The sequence below is a fragment of the Paramormyrops kingsleyae genome, chromosome 14 (genome assembly GCF_048594095.1).
Source record: "Paramormyrops kingsleyae isolate MSU_618 chromosome 14, PKINGS_0.4, whole genome shotgun sequence".
NCBI lineage: Eukaryota > Metazoa > Chordata > Actinopteri > Osteoglossiformes > Mormyridae > Paramormyrops > Paramormyrops kingsleyae.
Window position 1 is genome coordinate 25,717,205 of NC_132810.1, and position 14,443 is coordinate 25,731,647.

Here is a 14,443-nt window from a genome sequence, read left to right on the forward strand (position 1 = left end):
TGGGGGTGGGGGGGGGGGGGGTTGGTCTTACATAGTTGGGGGGTGGTCAGTTTTACATAGTTAGGGAGGGGGTCTTACATCCTTGATTTATAATGTGCCCAAATATTTGCCGTGATGACAGAACCTTCCATGACTGTCACATTGCATGCTGGGTAGGAGCAGTTAGATTCTTTACAGACTGCATGACAAGCACAACAAACGTTGGAGCCCCGCGTGCTTCTGGAGCCAGGCCTAGCCGTCAGGATATGGTGACCGCCTGTCTCCTGATAGGTGTCTTTTAGGGGTCTCTGACCACTGTGGGATTTCTTCTTACTGTCTGCTCTCAACATTTATGTCTATTTAACAATTAAAAAAAAAAATAAAATTTACTCACAGGTTTATACGCTTTCTTTCTTTTTTGCACTACAACTTCACCCTCAGGGAGTTCTGCTGCTGCTTGTCACGGGAAATCTATTTTAGTGTGTTAATGCAATACTCTTCGGGTAACTAACTAAATGAACTAAAAAGTACATTGAAATACGCCCTTTTAAAGTGGCCAGCATGTCCCGTTCAGGGTTATTGGCTCTCTGATACGTAGACTGACCACCTATCCTGTTATGATAAAACGAACACATAGCTGGCAGATTCTGCTATAAAATGTATTTCACAGCGCGCGAGAAACATCTCTGGGGCTACTGTGAGGACCAAGGCGTAGCAATTTATGCACGCCGATTGTTTAGGGGACAAGGAAAGCACCTCTGCTCTCACATTCCGCACAATAATAACAGATGGCGACACGCACGAGAAGAAGCGTTCACGTGACAACCGTTGCTAAGGAAGCATGAAAGGGCGCTTCCGGTTTGCGGGTCTGGGGGACGCGGCCAGATGAGCGCGTGGAACTTAGAGCGGCGGATAACGGCGTTTCAGGTGAGCGGGGGTCGTCGCATTGTCGCCTTTTTATGCGTGTATGTATGGAGTTCACGATAATCTCGCTATCAGCCTTTGATGTAATACTTACCGGTTGTAGCCGTTGGTTGATACAATAAACAGCCAATTGCATCGCTGGCCGTAGTACTCATACGGACACGAATGGGTTCCGTTTTCCCGCTTTAAAATCCTGTAAACACACCCGCGATGTGTAAAAGGCTATTCATGCTAAGCGGGAACCGTGCCGTAGCAGGCCAGCGGCCGAGGGTGGCTGGTCCGTCGGGATCTCGGCCTGGCACGCCGGGATTATGAGGACATCGTGAGGGAGATCGAGGGGGAGCTGAGCGGCCTGCTGTGGAGGGGAGCTGCCATGCCGACCCCGCGCTTCCCAGCACTGGTGAGCGCTGCCGCATTTACCCAGCCGGCGGAGTGTGATGTGGACTTAAGACTTAGGGCTGCATTGCAGCATCACTGCTGAATTTAACATAAAACACTGAAGGAGAATTCCAAGCACTCATTGCCCTGCTTATGTCATTTGTTATTGTGAATTGTGTCCCATCGCCAGAGTAGTGCAGGCAGTGCTGGGGAATTGAGTGCCAGCTGCCCAGGAAGAAGGCTTGGAGAATCACGGCAGGAAACCCACATGCCAGAGAAAGACCATGGCCCAGGTGCACCATCCCAGCTCTGCTCCACAGTGGAGGACAGTGGGCCTGCAGGGAGCGAGAGCGAGGCAGTGCCCCGCCTCCATGTGTCAGGTGGCAGGGATGAGACGGGGGACGGGGGTGTGTCACACAACGTGGCTGTGGACTGCAACTATACCAGCCAACTGCGGCAGATGGGTAAGGGCAACTGGCCAAAGCGCGGCAGCTCCAGGCATCGGCTGCGTGGCCTCTCACCGCAGGGCTGTTGTGTTCTCAGGGATGCAGCGGCAGAGTTGGGTCCGGGAACTGCCTAGAACACGGGAGGAGCTGCGCCTACAGCGGAGCAGCCTGGCCATGGAGCTGCTGTGGGTCCAACAAGCCATTGGCAGCCGCAAGAAGGTGCACCCCCCCCCCCCCCCCCCGGGCCGTGCATTTTGCTCTGCTGTTAACTCTCTAGTGGGGTGAAGCTAATCTGTGCTGTCACTGCTCTCCTTGCAGTACCTCATGCTGAAGCAGGGGCTGGCCGCTCCTGTACAGTAACGGGGACCCCCGCCCGGATTGTTCCAGTAACGGGGACCCCCGTTACTGGAACAGACCGAGCACATCGTACAGTGAGGGAGCACTGCTATCGTGCAGCTGTCCAGGCGCACACGGACCTCCTCCCGACCCTCTCCCGGCCTCCTATGTGTAGAACATGAGATATATGCTACCCTGGTGTTTGTGATTCTATGAAGGTCTGGCCTGATGCAACTATCTGCTAAATTTGTAAATGTGACATGAGTCTGTTTCGTTTCTGTGTGTAATTAATTGATACCAGTAATAAAGACATATTTTTGTAACGTTTCCTTCTGTCTTATTAATCTGCAGGGTCATGTGATTGCTCTATACGTGTGCTGTACAGTGTTCATTCAGAAAGGTCAGGAATTCACAATGATTTTGAATTTGGGGTTTCATTTTACTATATCTCTGCAAGATCAGATCTGTAAGTAAAGAGTGACATGTGACCTACGTACCTAAACCCATAGATATCTATAGAATGACTAGATGTCTCGTCTGCGTTGCTGGCCAACGGAGTCGAACGTCCGCATATGGCGGCCATCTTACCACAGGCTGCTCGCTCACCCAAAATATGGTGTTGATAGTAAAACATGTAATTTTTAAATAGCCATAACGTGCTCAATTTAACCGATTTTCAAACGGTTTGATTTTATAAACGTCAAATATGTAGTTATGACACTGAATACTTTTGAATAATTATCTTATGTTCTAAAAAATAGAATAATGTTCTAGAATAGGTAGACTAAGCCTACAAGATTTCCCTTAACAAATATACATCAAGAAACGCTGCATGTTAAAATCCCCACCCTGTACAGTGATGACTATAACACAGCACAAAGAACTAAAGTCCATATTTCCAAATTGTTAATAAAAATATTTTTACACATAAAATGGTAGTAAACAGTTTGTTTAGACATTATAAAGGCACTTTCCAAAGATTTTTGAAGATTTATTAAAATCAATGTTTAGACAGAGGTGTTAGAGACATTTGATGGATTTTTTTTTTTTTTTTTTTTTACATTTTCATTAAAAATTTAGCGAAGTAACAAAGGTGTCCCAGTGGTGCTGGTTCTGGTCCTCATCCAGCTGGGCCTGATAAGAGTGGGTTAGCATTACTATAACTCATGATCAGTGGCGGCTGGTGAATGTGTCATTTTCACATACAAACGGAGCATTCTGGTGCATTCGGACAAAATAATAGATAAAAGTTAACATTCTCTCCCTGTGTCTGTATGTGTGTTTGTGAGAAAGTGAGAGAGAGAGAGACAGAGAGAGGGAATGTGATTTTAAAATGGGTGTACGTTAAACAAAATATTCTAAACCTTGTGTCAACAACAATCTAGCAATACTATTATGTAATATGTACATACTTCCACTAAGTAACTAGTGATTATCCTAAAAATAATTCATAATATTGTAACATCCTACAGGTGAAAGGTGATCCCTCGGGTTCTCGTTTCGAGACAACGGCGGTTACAGCAGACATAGGCGGCACAAAAGTCTGGCATCTTGTCAGCAATTTCCTGTAGAAATCATAATGTAAGACGTTTTAACAAACCAACCAGACAGTAAATCATGTGTAAATTCAGTTAAATCATGTTTATAATGTGTGTATTATATTGAAAAGAAAGCGTAATTCTGCCTCGCCCCAAATTACTGGATCGCTAGTAGCCTAGCTAGGCGTGATACACAACTAAACTGCACGATTAAGTCAGTTTTTTTTTCGAGGAGAAAAGCTGCGATTTCAACATGTTCAAGCATCCAGAACTATAACCACGTTAATAATGTTTGTAAGAAAACACACAGTTGTAAATCCATCAAGATTTCAGCGAGATAAGAGTATTAACGTTTGTGCAGGTCACTTACCTTACCTCCGTTTACCTGAGGTTCGAATGATCCCGCCAGAAAGCCAGCCTGTGGTAAGATGGCCGACCTGTGCGGACGCTCTAGACCTCGTCATAATACATCTAGTCATTCTATATATATATCTATGCCTAAACCTGCTTAAATACGTAACTTCAGTCAGCTGTGTGGAAGTGCACCCCCTGGTGGGTACTGTGTGCCTCTGCTTCCCCTCTTCCCCAGGCACTATGAATTATTTTTGTTCTCTTCCTGCTAATGTTTGTGCTCCTTAGCCTCCTGTTGCTTTGATGTCATGAGGGGCCGGCCTTGCATGTGATTGAGGGACCAGGTGTCAGGTTATCGCCAGTCATATTCTCTCTCTCTGTCTCTCTGGCCCATGCAGCCAATTGTGCCTGGCTCTGCTGCCATGGCAACCAGCAACAGTGACGCTGAAGGCAGTTGTGCGAGCAAGACCCAGCACTGGGAGCAGTGCGCTTGGCGGTGCTGAGACTCTGCAGGGTGATCAAGCTCCACGGAGACATGGCCACCAGCTGGATGTCAGTGCCGGCGGCAAAGAGTGTCCTGGTGTTCAGGAACGGCGACCCCTTCCATACGGGCCAGCGGCTGCTGCTGCGGCCAAGGGCTGGGGCCACGCTGGAGGCCTTCCTTAACGAGGTGACGCAGAGCATTGGGGCCGCGGTGGCGGTCAGGGCCCTGCACACCCCCCGGCACGGCCACCGCGTGCGGGACCTGCAGGAGCTGCGGCCCAGGGGCGCCTACGTGGCCACCGGTGTGGAGAAGTTCAAGAAGCTGGAGTGAGTGCCATGGGTGGGCAACTTGTCGGCTCGGGGGTGGGTATGTGCGAGCGAGAGAACAAAGTGGGAGGGCCACCGAGCCTGGGCTTTCCAGAATGTTCCACATGCGAGTTAATGGTTATATGAGGGGGAAGGGGGTTCAGGAAGACCCCCTGTGGTGTGATCGTCCGGGTGTGTCACAGCGTCTGATCTGTGTTTTCTTCCTCTCAGTTACTTGAACACAGGAGCCAGGAGACCGGAAGCAGGCCGAGGTGCTGCTGGACCGCAGGTGGGTCGACTCTGGCTCAGTCCATGCCTGTTACTCATTAACCCGGAAAGCTGCGGTAACCTCCTACCCCCCAGACTGTCAGTCATGTCATTGCCATGGAAACTGGGAGATCATTCACCTGTGACAATCTGTGTTCTGCCCTGTAACGTAGTGTGTGAGTCAGAAATTTGGGGAATGCCAGCCATTCTCAGGCCATTGTTCAGTAAGAGCGACTAGAATGTCACAGCACTGGGCAGGTGGATGGCTGGTGGGCTCACGGTTGAGGCTGAAATGTCGTAGGCTGATGGGCAGCGGCCACCAGGTCCCAACATTCCCTGGGCCAGACTTGTGTTAGGTCTAAGCTCGCTGAGCCATTGGCTGGTGGGAGGGGGTCCATGCTCGCGGCCTCGTGTTGTATCTTAGAGCCTGGCATGCTGACATGCCCCGCCTGTAGGTGTTGGCTGTGTGCCGCTGTCCCCGCCTCCGTTCCTCTATCGTCGTCTGTGTTAGCTGTGCCGGGCCGTTTGCAGGCCCTGTGGAATCCATGGGTGACTCCTGGGTCTCTCTCAGGTACAGCCCCCCCAGAGGCCCAGTGTGTCTGCCAGGTGGAGGAAGGCTGTGCACCTTCCCTGTGTTGTGCAGTGGGTAACAGCCTGTGCATCCTCACACACACATATTAGCCTGTGCATCCTCACACACACATAATCATACCATGTGTGCTCACAGCCATGTGACACCCCCCCCCCCCGGTGTCTCTGTGTAGCGTGTTCCGTAATGGCGACGTTCTGGCCCCCCCACTGCGCCTCCTCATCCCCCGGAGCCTGCAGCGGGACCTGGAGCAGGTGCTGGGCCTACTCACTGAGAAGACTGACCTTCGCACTGGAGCTGTGCGCAGGTGGGGGCCGGGGGGCCTGAAGAGAGGCCTTGGGGAAGTAAAGCAGGTCTGGGGGCACTTCAAATCACGATGTTCAACCCCCCCAGGCTGTGCACTCTGGAAGGTGGGACTGTGTCATCTGTGGACGAGCTGGTGAGCGGCCAATATTACGTTGCTGTGGGGACAGAGAAGTTTAAGAAGTTGCCGTATGTTGAGATGCTTGTCCAGAAAGCACCCGGCGCAGGCCTCAGGTACAGGGGGGTGGGCGAGGTACAGGAGGGGCTGTGCAGCCTGGGCTCTGACTCTCAGGTCTTTTAGGAACCACCCCAGAAGCCGGAAGCTTCCACAGCATCGGCAGGTAGGAACACGACAGAGGAACAGAAATCCACTGCTTTCCTGACTGACAACACTGATGTCATTTCCTGTCCATTTATCCAGCAGACCAGGAAGCCCGTCAGTGTCCCACAGGATAGGTACAGCGACTCGGCGCTGCTGGTGTCCCCAGAGGTATGAGCCCCTCCTGCTGGCAGCCTGCCTGTGCTGCAGCTCCCTCGTCAGGAGGAAATTAATATCCTGGACCCCTGTAGGGCGACAGCCGGCGAGTCAGATCCACTGGGGATGAGGCAGAGGGCGGAGGGCCCAGGGAGGGTAGGAGCCCCAAAAAGGAAGAATCTCTCTTCTATGCCAAGCCCATGAGGGTCCACAAGAACCGAGCTGGATCCAGAGTCCCAGCAGCGAAGGGGGGACAGGGTGAGTGGAGCCCCCACATGTCCAGGTACAGAATCACACACACGCTGAGGCTCTGACTCATGCTCACTACATTTCAGCACAGTCCAGTGTGTTTAATGGTGCTGTGAGGAAGAGGAGGGAGGAGACGCAGGGCGCTCAGCAAGTGGCCGAGGATGAAGACACTGCTGTAGAGCTTCCTCTTGATCAGGTGACCTTCAGTTTGGGTACGATGATGGTCTGTAAGCTTCACAGAAAGCACTGATCCTGCCACTTTGCTGCCTCTGGTGAGGGGAAACTTTATCTTTTGTTCTCAATGTCTAAGAGGGTGTCAGAGACGGTGGAGGATGAAGCTCTTGGTGAAGATGATGGCAGGGCTTCCCCCAAGGATCACAGACCGCAGGTAGGCCTCTCCTGTTTGTCACCCTCCAAGCATCCAGCGGTGTTTAGAAGAGGTGAGAGCTGTGAGCCGCACTGGCATTGAACACCGTCCCCAAGTGCACACGTGCCTGAACACTCCTGTCCCCGAGCGCACCCGTGCCTGAACACTCCTGTCCCCGAGCGCACCCGTGCCTGAACACTCCTGCCATTGAGCGCACCTGTACCTGAACACTCATACCCCTGTGCCTGAACACTCCTGTCACCAAGCGCACTTCTGCCTGAATATCCCATAGCTGTTTTCACCTTTCTTTAAGCAGCTGGCCACTCAGAACTGGAGAACTCAGTCTTCGAGGTCAGATCTACAAAGTGATCACATCGAAGGAGCCAACAGCCCAGGCCTGCAGACCACCCGGAAAGAAGTGAGTGAAGGACCAGTGAGCCAATGAGAACTGCTCTGATTCTGCTTTAATTTTTAGATTAATGCACAGGACCTTTTTGATTGGTAATCTGTTTCAGGAAACAAATTTCCATGGATCCAGACCAACATCTAGGACCTCAGGGAGTTCTCTGACCCACCAAGAAGTCAAGTATAACTGAGACCAACTACCTGATGGCATAATTACTGTGTGAGACAAGCACAGTTACACCTAACGGTGCTTGGATGTTCAGTTCAAGCAGCACAGGACAGAACTGCAGCCCAGGCCTGGAGGAGGAGAAATTTCCTGCCAGCCTTTCTAAACTTTAGGGTTCATAATCAGTAATATGTAAACTTACACAACAACAGCCTGAAAGTAATATAATATATATTACCCACCAGTGGGTGTCACATGACCTAGTTCACCAATTACAGTGCAGTGTGAAGGACCGGAAAACCTGGAGTCAATTGCAGAAATTCTTTCATCAAATTCAGCTATTGAATAAGCCTCAATGCTTTTGGATGCTCTGTTCCAAAGCAGCAACATCAAATGTCATTCAAGTACATTTATTAACTGCTTAATTATGATTACATACATTAACACATCTAAGAAATGTACAACTAAAAATCCTTTCACATAAAAATGGGATTTTTAATAACTCTTGTAGCCATGTTTTCTTATTTTACTTGGAATAATAAAAAGAAAACTGAGTAATTTCACTCAATTGGATTTACTGTAAATATGGAATCTGACTTCCATCTGAGGTTAAGACAAAGGGATCCATTTAAAAGCTTGCAATATTCAGTGAACCTCACAACAGCTAAATGAACCATAAGCACAGAGCTGACCTGTGAAGGGCCCATTCTCTGCACACCGTGTAGGTGCATGTGAAGACCCTTCCCTACTTATGGCTACACTCTGGAAATTCACATGAGGTCAGCTGTATGTTTTAACTAGCAAGGTTTTTTTTATTTTATTTTTTTTTACTGTGGGTGAGAGACTCATTTTCTGGCTAAATTCACTGAACTCCAGTATTATAAGTTTCCTGTCCCAGCCTGAGCTCCGTGAAGATTAAAAAGGCTTCATTCTAGTCAGGGATGTAGCAGGACCCTCGCACGCAGGCTTCTGTGTTGAGATTCAGTTTTATCCTGCAGTGTCACTCTCCCTGATGGAGCTGGTGACACACAGTGTGACCCCCAGCATCGTCAGGAACATCCCCAGCAGAGCTCCTGAGGACACAAAGAAGCTGCTCTAAGTTACAATGCCATTTCTCTCAGGGTGCACATAGCAGGACTCAAAGACCCAGAAGACACTTGCCTTTCCCATCTACCTCCTCTCCCAGGAGCTTCCCTGCTAGCAGCGTGAAGAGGAAGGTGAGGGAATTCGTCACAGGCACAGCCAGGGACAGGTCTGAGTTAGGTCACAGAGCACCACAGCATCTCATCACTGATCTTGATCTAGTACAGCATCAGGACAAACGATAGAGACTCTGAAATGGCAAGCCAAGGCTGACATCATGGCAGGCAGGCCAGCTCACCTGTGGTGGCAAGAGTGAGGTAGTACACAAGAGAGCCACTCTGGTTCAGCAGGAAGGGTACAAGGTACTGTGAAGAGAAAATCAGGTAAGGGCCATTTCAACCTCTGCAGAGCTCCTTAATGCTCAGGGATGACTGTGGTGCAATTCGTGTGTAATCCTGTGTACATTTGCCAGCATTGTAAATGGGGTAAATGTGTGTGAAAGCATTCACCAAGTTTACTGCACAAACGATACTGCAGATCAGCACAATAGGTCACCATGTATCCAAAATCAATCTCTAAATCAAAGCACTAATACTACAGATCTTTTGCAGCTTTCATCACCTGCACTGTGCTCTATACTCACCCTGATGTTGATGAAGAGGAACTTGACCTCAGCTATAAGCTGAAAGACCATTCTGCCCCCTCTGACATCCTCTATCCCCTCTGCTCCTTTCTTCAAGAAAGGGTTAGTAGCCCCCCAAAGCAGAGCCACTAGCAGCAGGCTCAGGACCTCTGCTGCGAGGAGAGGACAGAGGGCAAATTTCTTTTCAAATGAGGGACCTCTATGCCTTAACCCATCGAATCTATTTGACTTAGGTGTTGCTGTAATGTTCTGAAGCCATTCACTTGTGACAATAATTCGTGTCAGTCTTCTTTAACTTTATTTTCGCAGTTTTAACTAGAAATGAGGAAAAGTAATTATTTAAGTGTTTTTCTCGTTCAAATGGCTTCCCGGTGTTCGGCTTAGCGGGTTAAGTCGCCGTGCCCAGGATCAGAATGTAGCCGGTTTAAATCTCCGTTGGGCGCTTGAATAAAGTATGTAACCCCCAATTACTCCTGACCTGCTTCCTCAAAACGTACATCGCTTTGAATAAAAACGTCTGCTAAAGAAATGTTAAAAAAAAAAATAAAATAAGTATGGATGTAACTAAAAATTTTTAAATTAATAAAATGACCTTTTATTTAGCTTGAAGAGACCTTTCCAATGATGTAAAGACCATTATTCTGTGACATAAAATAAGAAAGTTACCGAATTTTAAAAACAGTAATATTGCTCGCATTTTCTGTCAAGAATTACCATTAAAACAATAGAAAATCTGTGACCCGAAAACAAAGGCACTCTTAACTGCTTGTAACTTTCTCATTTCAAGAGCATTTATTTCATATTAATTAAATAAAATTTATTTAATTAATCGAAATAATTAATATTCAATAACATAACACGAGAAATAAGATGGCGGCCAGGCCTCCAGTCATGACCCATTATGATGATCTTGCAAACCCAAAAACAGGACTGCTAAGAAACTTGCCAGAAATTGAAATAAGATCATAAAAAATCGACTCATTAAAGAGTGTTCAGGCACGGGTGCGCTCTGGGACAGGAGTGTTCTCATAACTTATCTTAAGAAATTGCAGACGTGTTTCCGTGACTGAAATTTTCACTTTAAAAACTGATCGCTTTGCTGCTACATCTTCGGGAAAATTTTCAGTTCGTCTTGAAGGCGAAGATGTAAACTACATCACAATTATTTGTGTTTCCAGAAAAAACAACACATAAAACAATGACGAGCAACACAAGACACGCAGTGCACTGTAGCCCCATGCTCGGGGAGTATCACGGCTTTGGAAAAAATCCAGGTAGCGCGATATCGGGGATACGCGCATACCTATAATAAGTAGTCTGAAAGGCATTTCGTTTCATACAGCTCAAAACGTTTAAACCGTAACAATCCGTATGTTAATCAAGCACAGCCTTTACAATACTTACTCAAAGACACCATAACAGACGTTGCATATCATATGACCAAAACAATCACTTTGACCCGGAAGTAATACTTAATACCAACGATAGAGGGCGCTATATGGTATGTAGTCTGATTATTCTGATAAGGAAAACGCCGTGTATTTCCTTAACGCTTTGACCCGGAAGCGGTTGGTCTTTTTACGCCCGTACTTATCTGCATGCTGCAGCTAGGCCTACTCGTTTCTGTTTTATAGATAAATAATCCTAAAAGTTGAAGATATATTTTTTTAAAACTGTATTACAGTGTCGTGGTATTATGGTGAGTGTTGAACACAAGATAAGTTAATTTTTAATTTAATCACTGTCCTTATCTTTCTGTAATCCGTTTTGATGGAGTGCTGCGCGTTAGTAACTAAGCACGCCGTTACATGCGTGTGGAACCGGCCTCTGTCTCTGTGGTTTCTCGTCGTGACGCCGCGGCTGGAGTGTTGATGCATCTTTAAACGCTCATTCTCAATGGCTTAAAAGGACCTAAAGCTGCCCAATTTATTACATCTGTTTAGTCTTAGATCCAAGTCTTTTTCCTTTGGTCATTTATTGTCGAGCGGCAACTTTTAGCCAGAGTCCTGTTGTTTTTATATAAACGTGTATTGTACGTTTTTAACATAGAAACCGTGTCCTAATGTTTGTCAAGGGTTTGAGCTGCCTTTTTCCCCCTAACCCTGTCCTACGCGTACCCAGAGACCCATCCTCCTGCAGGGCCATGAACGGTCCATCACACAGATCAAGTACAACCGGGAAGGCGACTTGCTCTTCTCTGTGGCTAAGGATACGGTAGGGACGTTTGACTCTATCCTGTAAATGCTGGTAAAAAAAAAAAGGGCGTATTTGTGATACTACTGTCATGGACGCAGGTGGCGAATGTGTGGTACTCGGTGAACGGCGAGAGGCTGGGCACCTACAACGGCCACACGGGCGCCGTCTGGTGTGTCGATGTTGACTGTATCCTGATGCTGCATACCGTCAGGCGCTGGCCTGTTACCCTGGAAACCGCTGCTTTTTTGACCTGCCTGGGGTGTTCTTAAAAGTGTGTTGTCTGTCCTTTTCGATGGAATATGTAATTAATTTGTTTCTTCTCCTGGTGATTCTTACCATATTAAAGTTTTATGTTGATTGCCACAAACACCTAGAAAAAAATCCCTCAGCTGATGTCTCCTGGCGTTCCAAGCTTGTCTTTTCCTTAATGGTTGGTTCAGGGGACACCAAACACGTTCTAACAGGGTCAGCTGACAACACATGCCGTCTTTGGGACTGCCAGACGGGTGAGTGGCACCTGTGTGGGGGTTTGGACTGGGCACCGTCGGCTCCTCGCCTTCCAGCTGACCTGTGTCTTTGCTCGCAGGCCGACAGCTGGCCCTGCTGAAGACCAGCTCTGCTGTGAGGACCTGCGGCTTTGACTTTAGCGGGAACATCATCATGTTTTCCACAGACAAGCAGATGGGTTACCAGTGCTACCTGAACTATTTTGACCTTCGGGACCCCCAGCAGATCGGTAGGCATCTGCCTGAGGACCCCCACCCCCGTTCCCCCAGCTGGTGAACCCTGGCCAGTGCTGTAATGGCGACGCAGAAGTAACTTAATGCACTGTTAGCTGATTTCACTGCAAATCCAAAGGTTTGCTGTCTGTTACTGTCTGGAATATTGCAACATGCGATCCTGTGTCATGGCCCCCTCCCGTTCCGTCCCTCCCCCACTCGGTTGTAGCTGGAACCCCAAAGCTGCAACATTGATGTTGAAGTAGGGATGTGGTTTTATCTGTGGCTACAGTGCAGGTTGTAGATTCAGGATTGGATTAATCTCCTTGTGGAAATGACCATGTCTCTTAATGTTTGCGTCCCTCCCCAGAGGAGAACCAGCCCTACGTGTCAGTACCGTGCAGCGAATCTAAAATCACCAGTGCCGTGTGGGGGCCACTGGGGGAGTTTGTCATCGCTGGCCATGAGAATGGAGAGATCAATCAGTTCAGCGCTAAGGTACTGATTCTGTCCATCTATGATGGGTTAAGTCTGCTTCCTGTGGCTCTGTTATTGTGATGTATAAAATGGCACCATTCCTAGTTCAGGTAGGTCTCGCAGCCAGCTGAGCCTTTTCCCGCATGCTCTCTCACCACAGTCTGGAGAGGTATTGAGGAAGGTCAAAGAGCACACCAAGCAGATCAATGACATCCAGACCTCGGTGGATCTCACCATGGTTATCACCGCCTCCAAGGACAACACTGCCAAGGTATGCAGCACAGTGCTGGGCTTCAGGGTGACTCCACTGGGGGTCTGCAGGATCAGCGACCATCCTCTGAAGCTGATGTTCGTGTGCCAATCTTAGCTTTAAAATCACACAAGCTGGCAAAGAGCAGAAGCATCTTTTCATTCTCAGAGATCAAGGTTTCTTTGCCAAGAACATTAATTAGAGCTGATTGGCTGCCACTTTCTGCAGCTGTTTGACTCGACCTCGTTGGAGCACATAAAGACCTTCAAGACAGAGAGACCAGTCAACTCTGCTGCCATCTCCCCAATCATGGACCATGTAAGGCCTGACACTCCCCAGTCTGCCCCATGGGCTGGACTCGTGTCTCTCTCTCACACACACACACACACACACACACACACCACATAGATGTTTCAGCAGTGGATGCTGAGTGTCGTTCTGTTCCTCTTCAGGTGGTCATGGGAGGTGGACAGGAGGCCATGGAGGTCACCACCACCTCTACGAGAATTGGCAAATTCGAGGCCAGGTAGGTGTACAGTTGCGGTGGGTGGGGGGGTCAATATCGTGTTTGCGGTGTCTGAACCATGCTTGTGACCCAATGTTGTCTCCTCCCCCAGGTTCTTTCATGCTGCATATGAGGAAGAGTTTGGAAGGGTGAAAGGTCATTTCGGGCCCATCAATTGCGTTGCGTTCCATCCAGATGGAAAGAGGTTTGCCCCTCCCCTTTGCTGACTGAAGTATGCAGCAGCTGCGTAGCGCGCATATGTGTGTGTGGCGGCTACGGGGAGCATGTGTATGTGCGCGTGTGGCGGCAGCTGGGTGGGGGTGTGTGGCGGCTGCTCTGTGTGGCGGCGGCTGGGTGGGGGTGTGTGGCTGCTCTGTGTGGCGGCTGCGTGTGGCGGCTATATGACATGGTCTTGTCTCATCTCTCCTGCAGCTACAGCAGTGGGGGGGAGGACGGCTACGTCAGGATACATTACTTTGACCCACACTACTTTGAGTTTGAGTTTGAGGGGTGAAGAAGGACCCCCCCCTCACCCACCTCCAGTGATACCCTGCAGCTCTGCCCCTCGCGTGTCACACACCAGTCTGCTGAGGATCTGGACTGTCTGACAGAATTTTTGTTGGTTCTGTGGATACTGCTAAGTGCTAACCCCCCCCATGCTGATAAGTGATTCATGCAGTTCTCACAATAAAGGGCATCTCAGCTTAATGTGCTGTCGGCAACAATCTTCTGCCTTTGATATTCTGGGGATACAGCAAGTACTGGAATGGAATCATTCATGAAGCTGCTGTTACTCTGCTGATCACAAAGAGGGCGGGGAGGTTGGGGGGGTGGCTGATCACAAAGAGGGCGGGGAGGTTGGGGGGGGTGGCCGATCACAAAGAGGGCGGGGAGGTTGGGGGGGGTGGCCGATCACAAAGAGGGCGGGGAGGTTGGGGGGGGGTGGCCGATCACAAAGAGGGCGGGGAGGTTGGGGTTACAGGCTTTGAATATCCAGTTTTACACAGG

At 48.8% G+C, this 14,443-nt stretch overlaps 4 protein-coding genes across 10 annotated transcripts; 3 read left to right on the forward strand and 1 right to left on the reverse strand.

Annotated features, from left to right (window-relative positions):
- The first annotated feature begins 25 nt into the window (after positions 1-25).
- iqcc (IQ motif containing C) lies at positions 26-2,390 on the forward strand. 2 transcript variants are annotated; one of them, XM_023790941.2, is made up of 5 exons: positions 26-906; positions 1,157-1,303; positions 1,472-1,745; positions 1,825-1,946; positions 2,046-2,390. In XM_023790941.2, the coding sequence occupies exons 1-5, from the start codon at positions 865-867 to the stop codon at positions 2,085-2,087; spliced, it is 627 nt and encodes a 208-aa protein (XP_023646709.1). In that variant the 5' UTR covers positions 26-864; the 3' UTR covers positions 2,088-2,390. The 2 variants fall into 2 exon arrangements, with proteins under 2 accessions (XP_023646709.1, XP_023646710.1); XM_023790942.2 differs by having other exon boundaries at positions 28-906; positions 1,160-1,303.
- dcdc2b (doublecortin domain containing 2B) lies at positions 2,377-8,064 on the forward strand. Of its 5 annotated transcripts, XM_023790931.2 has the most exons (13): positions 2,377-2,463; positions 4,351-4,762; positions 4,973-5,030; positions 5,580-5,650; positions 5,773-5,904; positions 5,991-6,134; positions 6,202-6,241; positions 6,322-6,390; positions 6,471-6,633; positions 6,711-6,820; positions 6,935-7,012; positions 7,305-7,409; positions 7,507-8,064. In XM_023790931.2, the coding sequence occupies exons 2-13, from the start codon at positions 4,488-4,490 to the stop codon at positions 7,585-7,587; spliced, it is 1,326 nt and encodes a 441-aa protein (XP_023646699.1). In that variant the 5' UTR covers positions 2,377-2,463; positions 4,351-4,487; the 3' UTR covers positions 7,588-8,064. The 5 variants fall into 5 exon arrangements, 3 of the variants coding, with proteins under 3 accessions (XP_023646699.1, XP_023646701.1, XP_023646700.1); XM_023790933.2 differs by lacking the exon at positions 2,377-2,463 and having other exon boundaries at positions 2,744-4,762; positions 6,325-6,390; XM_023790932.2 differs by lacking the exon at positions 2,377-2,463 and having other exon boundaries at positions 2,745-4,762; positions 7,308-7,409.
- On the reverse strand, positions 7,957-10,809 carry tmem234 (transmembrane protein 234). Of its 2 annotated transcripts, none has more exons than XM_023790944.2 (5): positions 10,693-10,809; positions 9,289-9,440; positions 8,944-9,010; positions 8,724-8,816; positions 7,957-8,635 (listed from the first exon to the last, which is right to left on the reverse strand). In XM_023790944.2, exons 1-5 carry the CDS (start codon positions 10,703-10,705, stop codon positions 8,550-8,552), a joined length of 411 nt encoding a protein of 136 aa, XP_023646712.1. In that variant the 5' UTR covers positions 10,706-10,809; the 3' UTR covers positions 7,957-8,549. The 2 variants fall into 2 exon arrangements, with proteins under 2 accessions (XP_023646712.1, XP_023646711.1); XM_023790943.2 differs by lacking the exon at positions 10,693-10,809 and adding an exon at positions 10,592-10,665.
- Positions 10,810-10,828: 19 nt separating this feature from the next.
- On the forward strand, positions 10,829-14,143 carry eif3i (eukaryotic translation initiation factor 3, subunit I). The gene is made up of 11 exons (XM_023790937.2): positions 10,829-10,987; positions 11,410-11,502; positions 11,583-11,670; positions 11,925-11,990; positions 12,071-12,220; positions 12,574-12,701; positions 12,841-12,951; positions 13,159-13,248; positions 13,383-13,456; positions 13,548-13,640; positions 13,868-14,143. The coding sequence occupies exons 1-11, from the start codon at positions 10,985-10,987 to the stop codon at positions 13,947-13,949; spliced, it is 978 nt and encodes a 325-aa protein (XP_023646705.1). The 5' UTR covers positions 10,829-10,984; the 3' UTR covers positions 13,950-14,143.
- The last annotated feature ends 300 nt before the right edge of the window (positions 14,144-14,443 follow it).